This window comes from Schistocerca serialis, chromosome 3 (assembly GCF_023864345.2).
Source record: "Schistocerca serialis cubense isolate TAMUIC-IGC-003099 chromosome 3, iqSchSeri2.2, whole genome shotgun sequence".
NCBI lineage: Eukaryota > Metazoa > Arthropoda > Insecta > Orthoptera > Acrididae > Schistocerca > Schistocerca serialis.
The window spans coordinates 125,584,128-125,609,107 of NC_064640.1; the positions used below are offsets into that span (position 1 = coordinate 125,584,128).

A 24,980-nucleotide genomic window follows, 5' to 3' on the forward strand; every position below is an offset into this window, starting at 1 on the left:
CTGTGTGCCAGACCGAGACTCGAAATCGGGACCTCTGCCTTTCGCGGGCAAGTGCTCTACAGACTGAACTACCCAAGCATGACTCACGACCTGTCCTCACAGCTCCAGTTCTGCCAGTACCTCGTCTCCTACTAGCAGAACTGAAGCTGTAAGGAAGGTTCGTGAGTCGTGTTTGGGTAGCTCAGTCGGTAGAGCACTTGCCCGTGGAAGGCAAAGGTCCAAAGTTCGAGGCTCAGTCCGGCACACAGTTTTAATCTGCCAGGAAGTTTCAGAGATGAGATGCGTCTGACATTCTTTCACGATACCACCCCAAAAAATAGCTGACCCACCTCCCTGCTGAACCCATGGAGTTACATACCTGAGATGTGCGCTAGTATCTCTACCCTCTTTTACCACGATCGTCAGGTGTCAGAAAAATTATGCACTCTTTGGTGAAGAGAACCTGGCACCATTGATACAGTTTCAATTCCAGGTGTTCCCTTGCCTAACTTATCTGTACATGAATCTGCCTGTGGGTTTGTAGTGTTGTTTGTGATGGACGCCAAATTGATTGTATGGGGATAGTCGTGTATAGCCATCGTAGCTGCCTCCAAAAGGGCAACACGCATTTCTGTTGCATTCTCCCAGGGATAATTACCAGACATCATTTGTAGGTAGCGGCCACTAACCAGTGTATTTGACATCAGGCAGTCACTATAGGGCAAATATTCAATGTTTTATGTCTGACGATAGAGGCTGAATGAATACCGTCACTGTGGTGAACGTCAGTTTGGTGGGCACTTCCCGTGCTAATTATCTGCCCCTCCCCCCCATGAAGTGACAATGTGTCCATGATATATGAATAAAATGGCCTCCGAGGCATGTTGACAGATTAAACTGTGTCCAAATGCCATATTGTCCTGTTCATGATTGATGACACAGCACACTCTAGTGTAGTGCACTGAGAATGTGGGTACACTACCTGATCAAAAGTACCTGGACACTTATTAGTGGAAACAAATGTGAGGAGTGTCCACCATTCGCCTTTATGACGGCTTGAAATCTGAGGTGTCTGAATATCTGTGAAGGAATGGCGTCCACTATTCGTCGGGATACGAAATCACAGAAGGTAGTGGGGCCTGGAGTTTATAATGGTTGAAATATTCCGGAAGGATTAGTTATTCAGGTGGCATACAGTGACTAGCCCACTTTCGAAGTCTGAACTCTTCTGATCGACCAATTCTTTCGTTATTGCTTCTTTTCTGATAACACACTATTCTCTGCCTCCTTTTTATACCGGCTGCTCTGCTTTTCGTGACATCTAGTGGTCAATTTCGTATTAGTTAGGGATGTGTGGATATTTTTGATCAGCTAGTGTTTTACCTTCATTAGATAGGTGGTTGTACGTATCGTTTTTCTGTTGTCAAAAGAGAAAAAGAGATTTCCGATGAAAAACAAACTATGCAAGTCCTGAGGATGGTTGAAATATTTTTTAGCAATTTAGATCCCAAAATACATCCTCTCCTGCCAGAAACTACTGTTTATAACAGTTTCATTTAAGACCAGGATCCAAACCAACTATCTCAGTGTTGCGCAGCACTGTGCTGTGATGCATTAGCGATCTTGGCTACGTATGCGAATCTTCTTTAACAGTGATACATAAAATCTTTTTAACCTGTGAAGAAGAAAATTATTTGCAATGAGTGAATGAATCTGCAGTTGATTCTGAGTAAGGATGAGCTGTATTTAAAGTAACTACGCTATTGAAGTAATACTATTATTGAGTAGTTACTGAAACACAAATAATTCGATTCATACTGGTTGCTATTAAATCTTTAATGTTCAGGGATTAACTTGCAAAAATGGTGTTTTTGCCATTTGCCCTTACGCTAGTTACGAGAAAAAGATGTCTGATTAAATGAAATGATGTTAAATGTTATCTTTTCTTAGGCAGTGTGGTATCAGTAGGAACAGAAGTGTATTGAAGTCTCTTTATGGTAAGCGGTATGGAGTAGTCAGCACTGACGAAGCGGCAAAGAAGAAAGGAAGGTAATTTTTGGATATATTGTCTCGTCGCTACAGTTTTATTAGATAGGGAGAACTTGCTCCTATTCGGATGAACGGGGGTGAAATGGGCCATGCCCATTTAAAAAATTCGTCCCAGTGATCGTCTTGAGGGGTTTGGGGAAGTCACGAGAACCTAATTCTGGATGACCTTTTAAAAAATCGTCCCAGTAATCGTCTTGGGAGATTTAGGGGAGTCACGAAACCCTATTTGTGGATGACTAGGCAGGGAGTTGAACTGCTGTCCTCCTGAATGCTAGTGTCTTACCATTGCGCCACCTTCTTCGGTGAAACTGTTGAAGAGGCCAATATTAGAAAATATGTAACTCAGTTGTTCATTGCCAATAGCGACATTTAATTACGATATTGAGGAGGTAATGATAGAAATACGACTATTTCGATTTGAGAGCTGGATGTTAATTGCAAAATCAGGCATGATGTAGTTCGCTGATGACGTAGCAGTGATCGCTTGAATTAAAGATAAATTGAGTTAGGTGCTTGATTCAATGTACAGAGTGCTAGCTGACGGTTAATTAATTAAAGACTGTTCTTCTGAGGTTAGTAACATATTAACCTATTTATGCAACCGGAATTTATCAGTGAAATACTGTAGTTCCCAAATGATTAGAATGCTGAAGTTAAGCCTTTGTATATTAAAGGCGATAAAGATATATCATCAAATTTGCTGCGTGGGGTAGCCTCGTGGTCTCGGGCGCCTTGTCACGGGTCGCACGTCTCCCCCCGTCGGAGGTTGGGGTCCTCCCATGGGCATGGGTATCTGTGTTGTTCTTAGTGTATGTTAGTTTATGTTTGATCAAGTAGTGTGTAAGCCTAGAGACTGATGACCTCAGCAGTTTGGTTCCATAAGAACTTACCACAAAAATATAATCAAATTTCTGTCCATTTTACATTTAGCAGTATTCTGGAAAATTTTACCAAACATAATATACAATCGGCTTCTTAACCATCTCACAAAAAATAATATGTTGTCCAAGTCACACCTCGGGTTTCTGAAGAATTCAGATAATGAGAAGGAAGTTTAGACATGCAGCGAGAATTCATGTAGACAATAAATTACAAGCTACTGGTGTATTTTGTGATCTGTCTAAGGGGTCTGACTGGGTAATTCACAGTTTTGTTTTAAGAAAATTATAATACTATGGTGTAACAGAAAATGCTGCAAAATTTGTCTCTCAGAACTACTCACCAACTAAAACGAATTAATTTCTACACAATCATGGTTTTCTACTTATTTGCTCATATTCTTATATGCTTGGCACTCAGGCTCCTTTAATGCTTCTGACAAATACACTCCAAACGCAGTTCCACTTGCCATATTGGTCACAAAAAGACCTCAAAGGACAAAGATATCTAACACCAATCTTTTTTTCAAATTTAGCAAGAATTTGAAAAACAAAGAAAACCCCTTCAGGTTATGAAATTTGAAAGCCCAGAAACTAACACGAAATTTTGATTTATCCCATATTCATGTACTATTACTATAATATTATTGGCATTGGCATTGATCATATAGTACGTTAACAAACGTTCTGCATATATGCATCCATCAAATAACTCCATCCAACATGCGAAATTCAGTGTCCCTTGATTTAAACATAGTAGTAGCTAATGAACAAAAAAACAAGACTAACTACTAAGCAACTGATATGAAACATTAGTCCAATAATAATCTAATTGTACAAATATTCAACTAAATGTATTGAAAGTATAAAACTACTATTCTTTGCAGCTGCATCATATTAAGTCTGAGTCAAAAACATGGCTCTGAGCACTATGGGACTTAACTTCTGAGGTCATCAGTCCCTTAGAACTTAAAACTACTTAAACCTAACTAACCTAAGGACATCACGCACATCCATGCCCGAGGCAGAATTCAAACCTGCGAATGTAGTGGTCATGCAGTTCCAGACTGAAGCACCTAGAACCTCTCGGCCACTCTGGCCGGCAAGTCTCAGTCATCATTAGGTTTCACTTTAACATTCTCTACATCGACACTTGTTATTTTTAATTGTCTGCTGAAAAAAATAGAAGGAAAATTAACGAAACGTGTGTCAGAATACACTTTACATTGCACTACCACTCACACAGAGAAGCATTCTAGTTTGTAGCTATGATGGTATATATCTCATGATCTGTTGTGGCAAGGTTGATCACGCGGTTCGTCCCTGTGCTAGAGCACACATGGTATTGTTGACAAAATCATCAGCTGGCTTGCATTCTCGCCTGCCACTGACTTTGTATTTGACAGTGTCCCCATATGCATGCCCTCTGTCTGTGCACTGTTGATATTCAGACTATGTTCAGCTCTCTTCTTGGTGGAGAGGCAGTCCCACCCTGCACCTGTGCAGACTGTTAAGCCACCCATTCACATTCCAACCAGGTGACGTACTCCCCTGACAAGCACATGTGTCCTGATGCACTCACCTTTGTGTGGGAGATTTTATAGTGGGTGGGTCCATGGGCCAGGTGTGCCAGCTCCACCAGTGCACTAAAGCAGTGCTAGTCCTGACTGCTACCCACCACTCCATACTCTAGCATTTTCCCTTCTGTTTTGGCTTGGTGAAAGCTGCCCTGTGACTGGGGTCCACCACGCAATCGCATTTTGCCCACACACCATCACATGGGTCGGCGACCCACTCAAATTGGGGGGGGGGAGTGATGGGTTGGTGGACTGGTCAACTTGTGAATGGCTTTTTATCATCCTTGCTCCCTGTGTTGCTCTTAGCTCTTGATGTGATGAATATGTGAAGAAAAAACAACTTGTGCCTGAAGCAATCCATTCATAGGCTGACAAGTTTGCCAACCATCCCCCCCCCCCAACCGAGTGGGTCCCCGACTCATCTGACAGTGTGTGGGCACATTGTGACTGCGTGGTGGACCCCACCTGTGCTCATTTATGTCGCAGTTTCCACCATGGAAAACTTTAGAGAAAAGGACAGTGTGTGGGGTGGCAGTAGAGGTCAGAGATAACAGGTAGTGGTGAGAAGGTGGAGCTGACACATCTGGAGCATGGACTGACAACTACAATATCATACACCATAAAGGCGAAACGTGTTGGGGCAGACCAGCTAGGTGTAGGGGGGGGGGGGGGGGGGCTGGCTGACTGGACAGCCTTTGAATGGGTGGCGTAAGTGCTCACTGTAAGTTTTACTACTCATCTTACACTTGAGCATAAACGCTAAACTCGTCTTGGGAAACCCTATTCACACTATTTTCTATACACACAAGACTCTTTGCATTAACAATGTTAGTTAAAAAAGTGTGTGTGTGTGTTTTGTGAGTGGAATATCGCAATATTAGTTACAGTACATCGCTGACAATTTTTGACTACCAATGCTGCTTAACGAGGCTCTTAGCATTTCTGTCTTCTTTCTGTCATTTTTTTCAAACCATAAAATACATTCCATCTCTTCTCATTAGATTGTTTTTGCGGGCTCTGGCGCACTAATGCAACATTAAAATAAATTCTGTATTTTATATATAAAACAATTGATTTTTGAGAAATTTAAAACTGTGCCAAAAATTTCAGTATATTTAATTAACTAAACTAATTATATAACATTAACTAAATACATATTTTCTACAACAACACAACAAAAAAATAAACAACTGATTTCTAATGACATTAATTAATTTACTACATGATTGTAGCATAAGAACATGTATTAGTCAATAAAAGTAAGTTATTCTCTTAAAAAATCATATTCTGAAAATAATTCAATTAATTAAAATCTATTAGTTACAAAAAGTACATTATTTTAAAAAATCACATTTTAAAGATGAGTAAATTAATTAAAATGTGTTAGTTAACAAAAGTAAATTTTTATAAAAAGTCACATTGTGAAAGTAAGTAATTTAAAATGTATTAGCTAAGAAAAGTAAATTATATTAAAATTTTCAGTTTTTATTTTTTCTATCTTTCTTAAAATGTTTCAGAAATATATGTAAGCATGAAGTTAACACTTTTATAATTTTTAAAAGTCTTTTATTCATGTTAATAATTAAACATTTTCAGCAAGTAATCTATGTTGTGCATCATATGTAAGATTCTTTTTACCATACATAATTACATAAACAAGTGTATCATTTGGAATTTTATCTTTAAAAGTTGCTCAAAGTTTCATATTGGTTTTTTGTGTAGTTACAACACTTTTTTTTCTACGTATCATATTGATTACATAAATTGGATAATTAGTTATAAAACTAAATGGATTAATATCAATATCTGATTTTAGTAAATTAATTCTTCTAGAACTAGAAATGCATGATATGATTTTAGAAAATTATTTAGTGGATTAATATTCCACAATTCTTGAGGAAAAACATCATTTTTACTATTTTTTAAATACATATTCTGTAATTTAATGTGATCAAATAATGATGAATCAACTAATTGATTATTTTTACGATTTGTTTGAAATACAACAAAAACAAAATATGACATGTCAGATTCTATAGAATTATGGTAATTTTTGTATCTAGTTCAAAATTGTTTTTACCACATAATCCAGCAACTTCTTCTGCTTGAAGTTCATAAAAAGAAGCAGGAATTTTAGGATTTTTTAAAATATTTTCACGTTGTTTAAGTTCGTAATTTGGTTCACATTTAACAACTGGTACATGAATTTCCATAGATTCTATAGCTATTTTTCCTTCTTGAGGAAGTGTATCTTTTATTTCAACACCAGCATCATTTTCATCAAACCAACATAAAATTCCATCTGCAGAAGATGAACTACATTTCCTCCAAACATAATTTCTTTATAATCTTTAAAAAATCCACCAGGCAATGATAATGGATAAAGTACTTAATTTGTTTTACTATTTATTTTTCCTCTTAGTTTGGAAAATTTAAGTTATTTTTAGTTTTTTCACTAACAGGAAATGAACAAAACTGATAGCTTTCAATTTTACTCATGATTTACTAAGGAAAAATTTTTTAACATTATTTAAATTAACTGTTACAGTAGCACCATTAGAGTCAATTAGATTATCATTTTCATCATTTATAGTAACTTCTAAATCTTGAATTGTATTAAAAATAGGAACATTTACTGGATAATTTGGTTCACAAATTATTGGTCCACCAAATTGTGCATTATGTTTAAATGAAGCAATAATATTAGTTTCTTTATGAAAATGATAATTATGTTGTACATACATTCCTCCAGCAAGATTAAAATTTATATTTATTAATTCAGTAAGGAAATATTTCAGGAACGTTTTTAGCTATAGCTTTTTCGTTAGCTAAAACAACTTGATTATCAAAACCAAGTAAATTTTCAACACCATCTGCTATGTCCACATACTGTTATATATCACTTTCAATAACAACTCTAATTAAAATTTCATCTGAATAATGTGTACATTAGGTTTTTTCAATGTATATTTTTTTTAATTCTTTAAAACTATATTGACCTATAGGAATTTCTATTCTTTCTCCATCAGAGTGAAGTTTAATATTTTTTGTTAAAAAGTGGAATAAAAACCAAGTAATGAAACATTAGTATAATTATCATGTATTGGAAAAGTTAATCATTTTCTACGTATGGAAGGTTTATTACTGAGTTGAAATAATCTACTGACTTACTACTGAAAAACTAATAATAAATGCAAAATTTATAAATAAATTAAATAATAAATAAATGAAATAATATAAGTAAATGAACAATATAAATTAATGAAAAAATTATTAATAAATGAACAAGACATATTGGGAACCTAAAGTAAGGATTCCACAAAAAATTTAAAGAACAATCAGGGTAACTTTTATCAAATTCTATAAGATGTGCAATAATTGAACCAAGTGGTTGTGGAAAACCAATATTAATGATTGATAATTATATTTTGACTCCCGGATGGTTATATTGGAACAAAATTAAACACTTGCATGTTTAGTCAAAAAGTTTAGAACAATCAGAGTATCAAGAATTTATGATACAATGAAAAAAATTGAAGATAAAATGAATGAAACATTGTTAGTTTTATTGAAAATAATGAAGAAATTATTCCTTTAGGTAAATGTGAAAATAATTCAGTTGTTGTTTATTATGATTTTATTCTATAAAATCAAGATATTGTAAGAGAATATCTTATTAAAGGAAGACAGAAAGATAAAAATTGGATTTATTTAACCCAATCTTATTCAAAAATACCTAAACACTTAGTCAGAGACAATTTTAATATTTTAAATATTTTTAGACAAGATGATAAAACTTTAATAATAATTAAATCACATTTATCACTAACTTATTGGTGGAAATATAAAGTTATGTAATTTTAAGGAATGGTGTAGTAAATATTGGAATGATGAATTTGGTTTTTAACAATAAACATGTATAGAAAACTAAATAAAGGTAAGTTCAGAAGTAAAATAATACATTCTGTAACAACAAACATGAAATAAAAATGTTAAAAATTTCTTAACAACAAAATCATTAAATACATACATTAAAAATTAAATAAAAACATGAAATATAAACATAAACATAAATACTAACATAAACATAATTAATGTTTTTTCTTCATTTAGAAATGTTTGCAAAGGAAGATGAAAAAGTTGTTAAACAAGTTAAAAAATATATAAAGAAAGCTGAAGAACTAAAAGAAAAATTTAAACTTTGGAAAAAAACAACCAAGAACAATATATGAGATACATAAAGAGGAAGATCAACCTGTTATTGATGCTATTGAAAAAGTAAAACAAGGTATTATAGGTTTAGGTGATAATGTTTTAAAAGCAATTGAAGAAAATAGAGAAGTTGAAAAACAAATGGTTACTTATCAACATGATAAAGAAGATTGTAAAAAATTAACATATTGGTCTGATGATATTCCAGGAAAATATGATTACACTTTAAGTGAATTACAAATTAAAGATCTATTTCGATAAAATCAAAAGAAGAGAGGAAAATTGAAAACATAAATGAAATTAATAGAAAGAATTTAAATGAAACTAAAAAATAAATGTCTGTGAAAGAATGTTAAAGTATATTACTCATAGTGAAGACAAAGTATTTGAATTAAAATCTGTTGGAATATTTAAATATGTAGGTAATTTACCTGTAGAATTCTATGATGATAAGTTAAAAATTGTTGAAAAAACATATGAGGTACAATTGGATTAATGAGACTTTTAACTGAAAAACAAATTGCTTTAGATGATTCAAATGAAAAGTTTGATGGTATAGATTTATCAAATGATGCAGATATAATATTAAATTCGGGTACATTATACTCTGATAATAATCCAAATGATATAAGATCAAGTAAAGGTAACAGATATTTATATTTAATGATACAAATTCTTAATGAGTATTTTCCAAATTTTAGAAGACAAACTATACATTCTTCAGATTTTAGTTCTCCTCAAACACAAAAAAATAGGTGAAGGTTTAGTTAAAAATAAACAGATAAATCAATTGAATATGTTTGGTTAAATGATGTTACACAGTTAATTGATAGATTGACAGTAATTCATGATGAAAAACTAGCTGGAAGTAATAATTTTCATAATGAAAAAGTAAGTATTCCACAAATGTTAAGAAATAAATATAGTGGTTTTATAATTGATAACCCAAAAGGAATTCCATATTTGACTAGATTTTTAAAAAATCTTCTACATCAATTTGGAAAAGTGATAAATATGGAAAAAGATTAGGTAATACTTTAATTAACAAATTACCATTTGAAGTGCATTCTCGAGATTATAATTATTGTGGTCCAGGTACAAAATTACAAGAAAGATTACCTAAAGTTGATAAAGGTTTAAATCCATTAGATGAAGCCTATTCAAAAACATGATATTGCTTATAGGCTTAATAAAGATTTAGAAAAAAGATATATAGCTGATAAAGAACTTCAATTAGCTGCCAAAGAATGAAGGTATGAAAATGATGCTTCATTTGGTGAAAAAGTGCCAACACCTGTTAGACGAATACTGTATGGAAAAAGAAAGTAAGGTATGGGATTTATTATTAATATTAATGAAACTTGTTGGGGATTATAAAAATCTTAATAAATATTTAAACTATTTACAAAATCTTTATAAATTTCTAACTATATTTAAATCTTTATACATTTTTAAACTATATAAAAAATCTTTATAAATTTTAATGTATATAAAAAATCTTTATACTTTCTTAAACTATAAAAATTTTTAAACTATACAAAAAATCTTTATCTGTTTTTAAACTAAATAAATGAATAATTTTACCATTGATTATACTTTGCTACCTAGTGGCAAAACATAACCAAAATCTATTAAATTAAAGATAAATAATAACAATTAAATAAATTGAACCATTTTTAACTGAACCACAAAAACATGATAACGATTAAAGGCTAGTGGAAATTTACTTATTACATTACGTATTCCATTTGTAAAACAAATTATTGAATATTTATTGAAAAAGAAAGATGGTAAAGGAATAACACAACATGAAGGTAGATTTTTACCATTATTATTAGCTGCATTACCTTTTTAGCAACAATTGGTTCATAGCTGGTGGATCTGCAGCAATTACAAGTGCAGTATTAAAAATAAAGAAAAATGATTAAGAATTAGAAAAACAAAAAGGACAAAGTTAGAAATGGTAAAGAAAAGTGGGTTTGTAATAAGAAAACAAAGAAATTTCAAAAAGTAATCGATAAATATGCTAATGAATTAAGTAATTTTGATATAAAAAAATCTTACTTAACAATTATAAATTAAAAACTTCCGTGGTATAAATATGATTGCTGAATTATTAAATAAACCATCAAAAATTGAATGTGGAATGGTATATCTGATAATCTTGGTACTCATTAGACTTTTTTCTATAAATATAATGATAGAAATTTGTTTTTATAGGTTTGGTTGTTAGTGTACCAAAACAATTAGATAAGTATTTAGGAATACTTGAACTATACTACATACAGAAAAATACAAATTTCGATGAAGTAATATGTGGTCATTTTTGTAATTTGTTTAGAAATTGAATGTGACAATTATAAATTTAATGATGTTTTACGTCTAATAAATGGACATTCTTGGAACTAGGATATATCTGACTAAACAAAATGAACAAATACAAATACATCTACATTCAATGTAGAAAAAATTGAAAATTTTATTAAAAAACTTCATTCATTTATATAATTAAAGATAACTAATACAACAACATACAATGTAAAAAAATTGAAGAAATTGAAGATAGTATTAAACAACTACAATCAATAATAGATCCAAAGATAACTATTCCAATTAAATAATTTCAAAAAGCATTTAATTATATTTTTAAAGTAATTAAAAGCTATATTGGTTTTAAAAATAGAAGACTTGTCAATGCATGTGATCCAATTGATGCAAAAGTTGCAGTTAACAAATGTTATTTTTTTAATGAACTATCAAATTTTGTTACGAAACCAGAATGTACAAGCGTTTTAACACAATTTAATAACTATGTTAAAAATACTCGATTTAAAGAATATATTAATCAGATTCACAACACTTTAAAGAATTTCTTTACAAAAAAGGAAATAGAAAAAGCTTTTCTGGATTAAGTCTCAAAAGATTGAGATAACTCCATACTTTGAAAATTTAAGTAATCTTAAGGGTGAAGTTTATGATATACAAATAATTAGATTTTCTTTTATAACAGGTGGTGGACAAAAAATATTTATTTTAACTATGATTTCATACTTAAAAGAATTTTTATTAATGGTAAAAATATAAATAGAGATTCAAACAATCATGATTTTGCTATAACAGTAAGTGTAGCTATTATTTTATACCAAATAAATTATAGTAATCAAACAATTATGATACATTTAATTAAATTTTATAACTGTGAAATGGAAAGATACTGTTAAAACTGTTCCTGTAGATACAAATTTATTTCTATTTGGTGAAATAATTTAAATTTAAATTTTTAAATATATATCGATTTTATTATATATAACTGAAAATCATTCCTCACATGACTATCACATTTATTGTTTGAAGTGTAAAACATTTACTGAAACACTTAATCCACATAGAGTAACAACTAAAAATGGAAGACAAAGAATTGAAGTTATTTATACAATCTGTAAATCTAAAAAGGAATAAATTCGTTAAAAAAGTTTGTAGATCATGAAGGTTTTAATAATAATATTCATTGAAAAATAATTACATAAACCAATTAGAAAAAATATTAAAAGAAGAATGTTCTTTCTTTTATATAGATGATTTATGGCAGCTGTTTTAGTTGAAATGGATTCTGGAGATTTAAAAGAAATTTCGAAAATAAATATCAACTATTTCCACCACATTTGGAATTCGACCATCATGTACTTTAATTATTTCATCTTTTTATAGAATTATTTAATCTTTCATTTTAATTCTACCATCTTTTTTTTAATTATCTCTTTGTTTAAGTTATTCAATTTTTGTAAATTTTCTGTACAATAATTTTTGTGTTTTATTTAATCTCTGTAAAATTATATTTGATCTTTGTGGAAAGTTGCAAGTGATAAAGAAAAACCTTTATTTTAAAAATAATTAATTTCATATTGAAATAATTTTATTAATTTTATATAGAAATAATTGTATTATTTTTATATGGAAATAATTTTATTACATTTTTAATTATCTATAATGACATGCTGGTAATTATCTATTTTATTTTCCAATTTGTATCTATCATTATCATGAGGACTTAGTGGTTTTTTATTTACTTTAATTGTACAGATTTCCATTTTTTCACTTTCAATTAAATTATATTTTGTATATTGTTCTATATTGCTAAAAAACCATCTTTAAAATCTTCTAAGCTTATTTTGTTTATATCAACATATTTCTTAATTCCTTTAGATCTTTTCTATATTTTCACCAACTTTATAACATTTCTGCTTTTAAACCACAAAATTCTTGAACTACTTTTCCGTTACATTGATCTTTCACTTTACCAAAAACTTTTCGATTTACTTTTGGAATGTTATATATATTACGTGTTGGATAATCACTTGTATCAAAATAAAAAATCATTGATTTTGTATCTTCATAGAATTTTTTTAATATTATAAATAAAAGTATCTGTATCTTGATAACATAATTAAATATTTCCTACATATTTAGGTTTCATAATTCAATAGTGAAAATCATACATTAATTCTTTAGATAAATTAAGTGAGCAATTACTTTGTTTAAATTTAAAAACCTTAGGTATTTCCGTAAGTTACATTCCTAAAGGTAAATATTGTTTAGGATTTGTATAATGTACTACATAATTATCTTTCTTTTCTGAAGTTGTTATTACCTCACTTTCATTTGTACCTGGAAGTAGTTTTGATTCAGCAGCAAATGGCAAATCTTTATGTAAATCATGTAATTTTTTTGACTATTCTAAATCTATATCAAATATATAACGATTTTCACAATTGTTTGAAATTTCATTTATTTTTGTACAATTAAAATTATTTGATTCATCTCATTGAAATCCCCCATATGGTAATTATTGGTTCGCAGGATAAGCATAAAAATTATTTGCATCTAGATTCATTATATAATTTGATATCTAATTGTTATTAAAATCTTTTAAATATTTATTATTTGCTTTTACATATCGTGTACAAAATTGTGAAATTCCTCCTCTTATTCCTTTTTCAACCATTAAAATGCTATCATAATCATATCATAACTCAAGTATTTGTTCAGTAATTTTTAACGTTGCATCAAAAGATAAACTGGGAGCTGTAAAATACCAAGAAGCATCTCGATTATATGTTTGTATACATGTTTTTCTAAAATTCCAAATACATCCCTTAATAATAGTACATCAATATCAAGATACAAATCATGATATTCACCAAGATCTGTTAACTGAATTTTTCCTAAACTAATTTAGCTTGTTTATAATGTTCAACAGTTATGTTACAATCATTTAATTTACTGTAAAATTTTTCTTTTGTTGATAATTGTGTTTCATCAAATTTTTTCCAAGGAACCACATATTCACATAGATAAACACCTGTTCTAAGTACTAAATTAAATAATTCTGGAGAAAAATATTTTTTAATATTTTTTAATTGATTTTTCTTTAAATTTGGTTAAAGTTTATTAAGTGAAGAAGCCATTAATCTAAATTTATCAACAAATCTCATTTAAAATTTTTTTATGTTTAACAAAACTAATGTACTTCTTTTTAATTGTTTGATTTTCGTTCTATTTGTTTATTATCATTACCAAGTTCTCTTACAAGAAGATAAGAATTTTAACCAGGTAAATTATGTAAATAAATGGGTACCAAATTTGGTTGTTTTAGTTTTGATTAGTAATTATTGCATAATGGAGTAATATATTTTCCAGTTAGTTTATCATGATGACAAACTTTTTTTATTTTTTGTATAATTACATTTAAATAGTGTAAATTTCTTCAGTTTCACAATTCTTCAATTTCAAAATTATTCAACTTCTTGATTTATACATTCAATAAATTTTTTATAACAATTTGGTCCTCTATGAACAACAGGATCTTTATAATTTCCACTTATATAGTTAATATAATAAGAAAATCCACTCAGTTAATGTTTTCGATAGTTCATTGTATGTGGTTTTTCTGGATTTGGTTCGCAATTATCCTTATTTAAAAGTCATCTTTCAAAACCAGCATATGCATAAAATGGAAGTTTTTGTGTATATTGTTGTATGATATCTAATGTTGTACAATTATCTAATTTTTCTTTAATATTGAAATGTAGTAAACATAAATCACAAATAAATCTTTCTTTATCATGTATCTTGATTTGACAATTTTATTATGTCACAATAGTGGCCCCCTTCCAAAAGCCATGTACCAAAAGTCTCTAGCGGAATGGAAGGTTCCAAATGATTAGAAAAGAGCACAGGTAGTTCTAGCTTTCAAGAAGGTTGGTCGAGCAGATGCGCAAAACTATAGGCCTATATCTCTGACGACGATCTCTTGTATAATATTAGAACATGTTTTTTGCTCGCATATCATGCCATTTCTGGAAACCCAGAATCTACTTTGTAGGAATCGACATGGATTCTGGAAACGGTGAACGTGTGAGACCCAACTCACTTTATTTGTTCATGAGACCCAGAAGATTGTAGATACAGGCTCCCAGGTAGATGCTATTTTCCTTGACTTCCAGAAGGCATTCGATACAGTTCCGTACTGTCACCTGATAAACAAAGTAAGAGCCTACAGAACATAAGGCCAGCTGTGTGACTGGATTGTAGAGTTTTTAGCAAACAGAACACAGCATGTTGTTCTCAATGAAAGACATCTACAGACATTAAAATAACCTCTGGCATGCCACATGAGAGTTACATGGGACCATTGCTTTTCACAATATATATAAATGACCTAGTAGATAGTGTCAGAACTTCCATGCGGTTTTTTGTGGATGATGCTGTAGTATACAGAGAAGTTGCAGAATTAGAAAATTGCACCGAAATGCAGGAAGGTCTGCAGCGGATAGGCTCTTGGGACCCTTAACGTAGACAAATGTAATGTATTGCGAATACATATAAAGAAGGATCCTTTATTCTATGATTATATGATTGTGGAACAAACACTGGTAGCAGTTACTTCTGTAAAATATCTGGGAGTATGCGTACAGAACGATTTGAAGTGGAATGATCATATAAAATTATTTGTTGGTAAGGCAGTTGCCAGGTTGAGATTCATTGGGAGAGTCCTTAGAAAATGTAGTCCATCAAGAAAGAAGGTGGCTTACAGAACACTTGTTTGACCTATACTCATCAGTGTGGGATCCGTGCCAGGTCGGGTTGATGGAGGAGATAGAGAAGTCCAAAGAAGAGCGATGCGTTTCGTCACTGGGTTATTTGGTAAGCATGATAGCATTATGGAGATGTTTAGCAAACTCAAGTGGCAGACTCTGCAAGAGAGGCGCTCTGCATCGCGGTGTAGCTTGCTGTCCAGGTTTCGACAGGGTACATTTCTGGATGAGGTACAAATGTATTGCTTCCCCCTACTTATACCTCCCAAGGAGACCAGAAATGTAAAATTAGAGAGATCCGAGCGCGCACGGAGGCTTTCAGGCAGTCGTTCTTCCCACGAACCATACACGACTGGAACAGGAAAGGAAGGTAAAGACAGTAGAACGTAAAGTGCCCTCCGCCACACACCGTTGGGTGGCTTGCAAAGTATAAATGTAAATGTAGATGTAGATGTGGATTATTATATTTCTTGAAATAAAGTAAATTTGCGTGTTTTTCCTTTTTAGACTTTGTAATTTTTAATGGGTACACTTATTATTTTTCATCTTCATCATGAAATGAGTAAACATTACTAGATACATTAATTATATTTTCTATTTTCTGAATATGATCAACTAATACAGGAAATTCAATATTTTCGAGTTTTTTATGAAGATCAAGACCAACATTTTTATATTTTGTTATTCTTTCAGCATCTCTATCTACAGGAAACAAAGCTGATTTTATAGCCCATATAAAATATTTTTGATAATTACTTGTTACATTAATACAAGCTTTTTTGTTTTTTATTGTTTTAGGTAAATCAGTGTAAGATGAACCTTTTAGTGGAATATATTTATTAATTGCTAGTTGTAAACCAATATTTCTATATAATGACCATCCTCATCCTTGTGCTTGAAAATTATATATGATTTCTAAAATATCTCTTTTACCTTGTTTAAAATTTTTAATAACATCTTTTTCTGTTAGAATACTATAGTTTCGTGTTTGTTGTCCAAATTCATGAACTTTTTCATTTATTTTATTTGTGTGTAGTTTATATTCACAGTGCCAATTAAAATTTATCTTTAAACCATGATGTAGTTTCAAATAGTCTTTAACAAATTAAAAAATGTTTGTTTTTACTGCAGTTAAGAAATGATTAGGATCAAGTGTATCTACACTATTTTCAAAATTTATACTTTGTAATATATTTACATATGCTTTTTTTAACTAAGGATTCTTTAATTGTTTTTCTGTCTCTTGGTTACGGTTTTACAATTATATTTGTACAAAGTGGAAATATTATTTTTAATGGTTTATCTTCTTTAGTTAGAAAAACTTCATAAATATGCATTCAGATGTATTATTTTTAACAATATTTCTATTACTTTCACATACTTCAGGTGTTATTTCTACCAATATTTCTATTATTTTTAATAATAAATTTAATTAAATCATCTTTATGTAAATTGGAATACCCTTGTAAATTTTTTATTTTACAAATTTCGTGAAGTATATCAACAGAGAATTTTTCTAGTGGAGCAGCACTGTAACTTTCCACTTTGTTCTTTCAGTTATTACAAAATATATTCATTAGATTCGTAAAAAAATTTAATACATGATAATCATTTAATAGATTTATAAGGATTATTATTTAATAGATAATTAATTAAAATGTTAATTAGTTTATTAATTACTTTAACAACTAGCTTTTAAATGAATTACTTTACTATTTAATTTAACAATCAGTAACTTTACCAATAAATTAATTTTTAAAGAATTAGTTTTATTGATTTATTTACTTAATCAAAAAGAATTATTATTATTTAATATATAATTAATCATAAAGTTCAATATGCTTCTTATTTAGCTTTCTTATTCTTAACATAATCTACAGTACATTTCTTACATTTATTATTATGTTTATCTTTATGTGAAGGACTGATGTAAAAGCAATTTAAATCTTTAATTTCTTGACAACTTTTTGATCTCTTTGTAATTGTAGATGTTTCTTCAGTTACAACTCCTTCATTATTTAATGTAGATGTAGATTTTTGATCATTATCCATTGGTAATAATAGTTTTGAATGTTCTTCACTTGGATTTCGTCGTAAATGTCTTTGAAATAATATTTAGGAACATTTTTTCCATATACACAAGGATTTTTACTGTAGTTTTGTAAATGATATTTATTTAAACATGATCTACATATATTTTTCACAATAAAGGTTGGCAGCCAAAAACAGTTGCAGGATAGAATTTTTTTATTAAAATTCTTGACCAAGATTTCGGTACATATAAATATACCTTCATCAGAAGTACAACTTCTAAAATTACATCATGCACTGGAGAATAATAAAACAATTATGCCAAAAGGCGTCGTCAGTAATTAAAATATCATCTCCATTTGTACAACATGTGTAATGGGCACAGGATCAAAGCGAACAGTTTAACAATGTTACTTCGCCTATGAACTTCTCAATAGTTCATAGGCGAAGTAACATTGTTAAACTGTTCGCTTTGATCCTGTGCCCATTACACATGTTGTACAAATGGAGATGATATTTTAATTACTGACGACGCCTTTTGGCATAATTGTTTTATTATTCTCCAGTGCATGATGTAATTTTAGAAGTTGTATTCTGATGAAGGTATATTTATATGTACCGAAACCTTGGTCAAGAATTTTAATAAAAAAATTCTATACTGCAACTGTTTTTGGCTGCCATCCTTTATTGTGAAGAATTTTAACAGTTGCTGCTGCAGCCATGTTTAAAATCTTGAAATGATCTACATATAGTTGTATAACCATCTTTTGTATATCTCTGTAAAGTAAAATTATCAGTTGATTTCTCTGTACAACAATATTTACAAAATTTAGTTTCCACAGAAGATTCTTGTTGATCTTGCTCCATTTATATATAAAAAAATTTATTAAATTGTGAATAAGCAAATTTTTATAATATCTATAATTTTTATAATTTTTAAAATTGAAATAAATAATTAATCAAAAATGTAACCATATTATTATGCTGGTTCATCAAAAGATAATGCTTCAAAGATAGCATTAATATCAATTACTTCAATTTTTTCTGGTTCTTTATTTTTAACAATACTTCTACAAAGTGGACAATTTTCATTTTCCTTTAACCATTCATCAATACATTCTGTATGAAAAATATGATTGCAATTTGTTTTAACAAACTGATTATTATTTTCATTAATTAAACATATAGGACAATCAATATCTTCTTCACGTACCTTAATTAGTACATACGTTTCCTTCATTTTAGTTTTCATTTCGTTTTGGTTTTCCATTTATACGAAATAAATTTTATTTCACTTATAAAAAACAAAAAATAATAAATTTCAATGAATCATGTAGTTATAAGTTCAAAAAAACAGCTTTTAAAAATATTTTTAATATAAACTAAAAATTTACTTTTGTAAAACTAATAAAAAATTTTTCTATATAAATGGAAACTACTTTAATCAAGAAGCTAAGTAATTTAAGTATTTCTAAAGAAATTAGAAAAGTAAAAGAGCTATGTATAAGTGTTTTATATAATATTATGAACTGTGAATATTTAATTACTAGATTTGGAGAACAACTTTGTTTAGAACTTAATAATGATTTTAAAGTTGTTTTACCAAATAGATTTTCTAAATTAATTGATGATTTAGATTTTGAAATAATTAAAAAAGTTCAAATGAAATTGAAATATAAAGGAATGAAAAGATTTAAAAATAGAAATAATGAATTTCATGATATAGAGTTCACAATGTCATTTTTTAAAAATAATTTACTTTTATTATCGATTACATTTTTATTTATTTACTTACCTTCAGAATACGATTTCTTAAAAATATAATGTTATTATCTAATACATTTTAATTAATTTACTTATCTTCACAATGTGATTTTTTAAAAAATAACTTACTTTTATTAACTAATTCATATTATTGTGCTACAATCACACTGGAAATAAAATAATGTAGTTGGAAATCAGTTCTTTATTGTATTTAGTTGTGTTATTGTAGAAAGTAGGTATTTAGTTAACATAATAAAATCAGTTTAGTTAATTAAATATACTGAATTTTTTTGGCTCAGTTTTAAATTTTTAAAAAATCGGTTGTTTTATATATAAAATACAGAATTTATTTTAACAATGCATTAGTGCGCCAGAACCGGCAGAAACATTCTACTCTTCTCCTTCGGCGCACATTTCATGTGTTTGAGATAGCTGTGAATCTTCAGTATTGTTCTGATTTCCCACCTTATCTTTGCTTCATCCATCTTTCGTCGTCAAGAATTTGCTCTGCTTAGTTTCTTTCTGCAGTATTTTGGACTGTCTACTAGTGTCCCCTTTATTTCATTATATTTTTCTTCTGAACAGTCGTTTCCCAAGAATGTGCCTCAAAATGTTCATGTCGCCTCAAAATATTCATAGCTGTTTACTGTCATTGTTTCTGAGCAATCGCTTCACTTTTGCATCTTCTGTTAGCTTTGTTGTCACAATGATGGTATTTTACTCTTCAGTGCGACTAGTAGGTCAATTGCTTCTTAAGTGTGTAAATAATGCGACAGGGCCGATTTCACCTTTCAGATCAAATCTGCTAATTTTGATGAATTATGAGTGAGTTTCAATACTGCTGTTCCACTGTATTTATTACTTGACCCTGTTTCTGTGGGGTCCTACCCATTCGTCTCATGTAGGATGCCTAAAGGATGCTGCCTTTTTAGAATGCTATACAACAATTCAAGCAAAATCACATCAATACTTTTTATTACAAATAGGAAGAATGACAATACTTCACTTGTATTTACAAGTGGTCACAAGTGACAGGTGGCATTCAAATAAGTGTCCTTTGTTATATACATTGTTTGTGCAAGCAACTAATACGGATCAAACATCATTGCTATCGTATTACTCTCTGCTAGGCCATGCTAATACTAGTACTCTCTGCTAGGTCATGTGAATACTGTCCGAATACTGAGTGGCTGAAGTTGGCAGGAGCACCACTTATATTGCCTTCTTGTAGAGTCCTCTCCTGTCATGGTGCGGTTTTAATCAGCGCACCACTGGCTGGTGTTGTCTCAACGCCTTCCATTCTCTTGCTTTATTCATCTTCATTGCAGCAGTTGTGGTTATGCCAGAACATTTTCTATTCCTTTTCTATGTATTCCTGCTCATCTTTTTCGATTTCTTCTGTTTCCACTTGATTATAGACTTCATTGCTCCCTTCGTTTGTTTCCATTACAGGCTCCTCGATTTTGGTTTCTTTACTATACACTGCCTTGAAGCAAAATTAGCATAGCAATGTGGAAAAGTTGGGATTTAGATCCACATTCAAATATTTCCAAGATAATGACCAGAAGCACACTCAATATTTTGTAAAAGGGTGTTTTCTTTATAACCTTCACGATGTTATTCAGACACCACCTCAGTCGCCAGACCATAAACTCATAGAGTATTTACAAACAGAACTGTATTGGAGGGTCATATATACTAAAATAAACTCGGAAGATCTGAAAACAATCAGAAGCAAGAATGGAAACTAATAGGGCCTCAGTTCAGAGCACAAATCTTTGGTAACATGCAATTTAGTTACGAAGTAATATGCCATAGTTCACACCTATTCAAAGAAAGTATTTTTAATTTCTTGAAATTTTGTTTGTTTGTTACCGAAACTAGTCCACTTAATATGTACGATGTATGTAAATTAATACATGTAGAATTCAAAAGGAATGTGATGCCTCCAACAACAGAGAAGGCATGTGCCAGGTGTGATACTTGTCAATGTTACTGAACCAACAGTTTAATAAGTCATGATTACAAAACACTGACATGAATTAGTTACAGATGAATGGAGAGACTGGTAGAAGCCAAGCTCGAGGAAGGTCAGTTGATGCTCCAGAGAATATAGGAACATGTCAGGCAATATTTACCTTATGACTTACATTAAAAGATAGGTTGAAGAAAAACAAACATGCTCAGATGGATATAGATTGCAGTAGTTACGTACACACACGGTCCAAAAATTGGTCCAAATGACTCTGAGCACTATGGTACTTAACTTCTGAGGTCATCAGTCCCCTAGAACTTAGAACTACTTAAATCTAACTAACCTAAGGACATCACACACATCCATGCCCAAGGCAGGATTCGAACCTGCGACCATAGAGGTCGCGCGGTTCCAGACTGTAGCGCCTAGAACCGCTCATCCACCCTGGCTGGCTACACGGTCCAGTCACATTAATGTGAACACCGCCTATGTTCGATGACAATGTGCAATAACAACTGACAGACAGCCCGTGTCAGCACTAGCCGTCGAGGGTATATAAAACGTGTCGTGAAGATCTGTGAAACCAACCTCCATTGGACGCATTCTGTCCGCCATGCCAGTCTACTTAATTCAGTTCTCTTTTCATTCCGAAATCATATATTGCAGGAATAGCGCTTGCCGATCAACCTGCCCACTCATGAGCCAAGGGTTGCTCGTTAGGACAAGTGCAGTGCAGGGCCAAAAACAGTGCATTTGTTGTCGTATTGTGGAAATGGAATGATTTATCTTATATTGAAAAGGGCATTATCATTGGCTTTCGGGACAAGGGTGGGTGCATTTCCGAAACGGCTAAGTTTGTAAACTGTTCACGTGCCACTGTGGTTAAAGTATACCGTGCGTGGCAAAATGGCGCTATCCAAAACCGGCGCTGACGAAACTGTGGTGCACCACAGGCCATAGATGAAAGGGGTGAATAACAGCTGTGGAGATGTGCACGAATGAACAGATGTGCTACAGTTAAGCAACTGACCATCCAGATGAAACAAGGGGCTACCAACAGAGTCTCCTCAATGTCTGTTCAGCGTAGGTTGCTGCGTAAGGGCCTCCACAGCAGGCACCTGGTTCACGCACCCATCCTGACAGCTGTTCATCAGCAACGAACCTTCGAATTTGAACGCCAGTACCGCAACTGGACCTCCACTGAGTGAAGACAGTTGGTATTTCCAGATCTACCACATTTATTAGACTGAAAGCAAACGCCCTGCAACAATCATCACAAGGGTCAAGGCTGGAGGAGGAAGCGTTATGGTCTGGGGAATGTTTTTGTGGCATTCCTTGGGTAACTTCGTCATTTGGATGGCACAATGGATCAACACAAGTATGCATCTAGCCTTGGGGACCATGTCCACCGTTTGTTTGTCCTCGGCACAATGACATTTACCAGCAGGACAACGCAACCTGTCACACAGCTCGCAGTGCAGTTGCGGGGTTCGGTGGTTCAAAGAGCACCATACCCCTTCTACCCTCCCCCCCCCCAAGACCACAAAACTCTCCGGATTTATACCCAATTGGGTATCTGTGAGACCACCTTGATTGTGCTGTTTGGGCCATGGGTCCTCAGCCAAGAAATCTACCAAAGGTGGCCACGGCATTGAAGGTAGAATGGCTGCACTTCCCTATCAGTACCTTCCAGAACATTGTTGACTCTTCCTGCAAATCCCGCAATTGTCTGTGCTGCAAAAGTTGGTTATTCACGGTTTTGAGAAGTGGTTACATTAATGTGACTGGACAGTGTACGAAGAATCTTGCATAGGAGAGCTACATCAAACCATTCTTCAGCCGGAAGGCAACAATAAAAGCAACATATTTAGAGTAAAAATAAAACACTACTAGTAGAAACAGTGAAGTGACCGGATAGTGATAACCTCTGTACGTACTCGATTCTTTCGGCAGATCTGTATTGAGGCTCGGCACCCGGCAGCCGTTTTGGCTCCGAAACTGTGACCCTCTTACAGTTTTGCAAAGCCGGCGCTGCTGTCATTCAGCTGCACTCGTCGCTTACTAGAAAAAAACTTTTGTGTGACAGCTGGCACGAGATGGCCGTGTGGGACCTGCCCGCGACCATAGACCACGTGCTGGCGGTGACGGGCTGGCGTCAGCTGCAGGCAGTGGGCCACTCCATGGGCAACACGGCGCTGCTCGCCATGCTGGCCTCGCGGCCGCAGTACGCGCGCAAGCTGGCGCTCGGTTCGCTGCTGGCGCCAGTCGCCTACGTCCACACGTTCAGGGTGCCCTTCAGCCATTTTCTGCTCGCTGACTGGCGCCACATCCAGGTACTCTAACGATGTATTCTTATCTGTCGACAGCATTTCCGCCAAAGTTAGTTTAACAAGTTTTCATTATTAACAAGAACGGCAACACAACTATCCAGTTAAAAAAAATGAAGACATGCGATACAAAACAGTTCTAATCTTGTTAACTCTGTTTGGAGAAAATCAGTTTTTTCCGTTATTTTTCTGTAAAATGGGCATAGAGCTCTGATAGCAGTGATACAGGTTATCAGAAAAGAAGTGCGGAAATATTGGCCTACGACAATCGACAATTTGTAGTTCATAAAAATCGAAAGAATGTGCACTATGCTGTTTACAACTCAATTTTTTTCATATATACTGGGTGTCTCCCCTAGCATCCATCAGGCGCATTGTCTCTGGTGTTTCGCCAGATATTTGCAGTTTAGGTTTTGCAATGTGTAGATGGCGTCAGGCCTAACAAATACTGGTCATCAGGTTTCATGCAACGCCCAATGTCAGCGGAAAACGTCCGTCTCTTCCCTGCTGCAAACAACATTATTTATAAAGCGTAAGATCACGTGCCCATTCGATAAACGGTCCCCAGTTAGTCTAGTGCGATATTTGCTTCCTCGATATGTCTTAACAGGGACACTAAAACTTATACTGTTTGCAACGCAATTGTTTTCATATATGATAACTAGTCACGTACTCCAGTACTCAAGCAGCGACTTGTGCCGCCCTGCCTCCTGCTGTATGACAGCGCCATGCAGCAGAGCTACTCAGTCGTTGCTGGACTACTGGTTACATTTCCTGTTTTACTGTCCCTTGTCGGTAAAGCAAATATCACACTAGTTTAATTAATTTAGGATCGCACATCGAATGGGCACGTAAAACTCCACTTCAAAAATAATTTTGCTTCTAAAGAGAAATAATCCGACGCTTTCCATTGACACTAGGCTTCGCATGAAACGTGATGAGCAGTATATGTCTGGTCTGAATCCATCAACACGTTGCAAAAACTAAATTCAAAATATCTCGAAAACACAAGAGAAAACGCGCCTGACGACCCTTAGGAGAGGCACCATATACAGCGTGAACATTAGTAAAACCGACTAACTAGAGGTGCGAAT

General features: G+C 32.3%; 1 protein-coding gene across 1 annotated transcript in view; it reads left to right on the plus strand.

Moving 5' to 3' along the window:
• The window catches only part of LOC126471548 (lipase 1-like), a 273,437-nt gene that overhangs the window by 109,124 nt on the left and 139,333 nt on the right, over positions 1-24,980 (plus strand). The window contains exon 4 of the mRNA XM_050099775.1: positions 23,646-23,892. Coding sequence (XP_049955732.1) covers positions 23,646-23,892 — 247 coding nt within the window. The remainder of the gene's footprint in view (positions 1-23,645; positions 23,893-24,980) is intronic.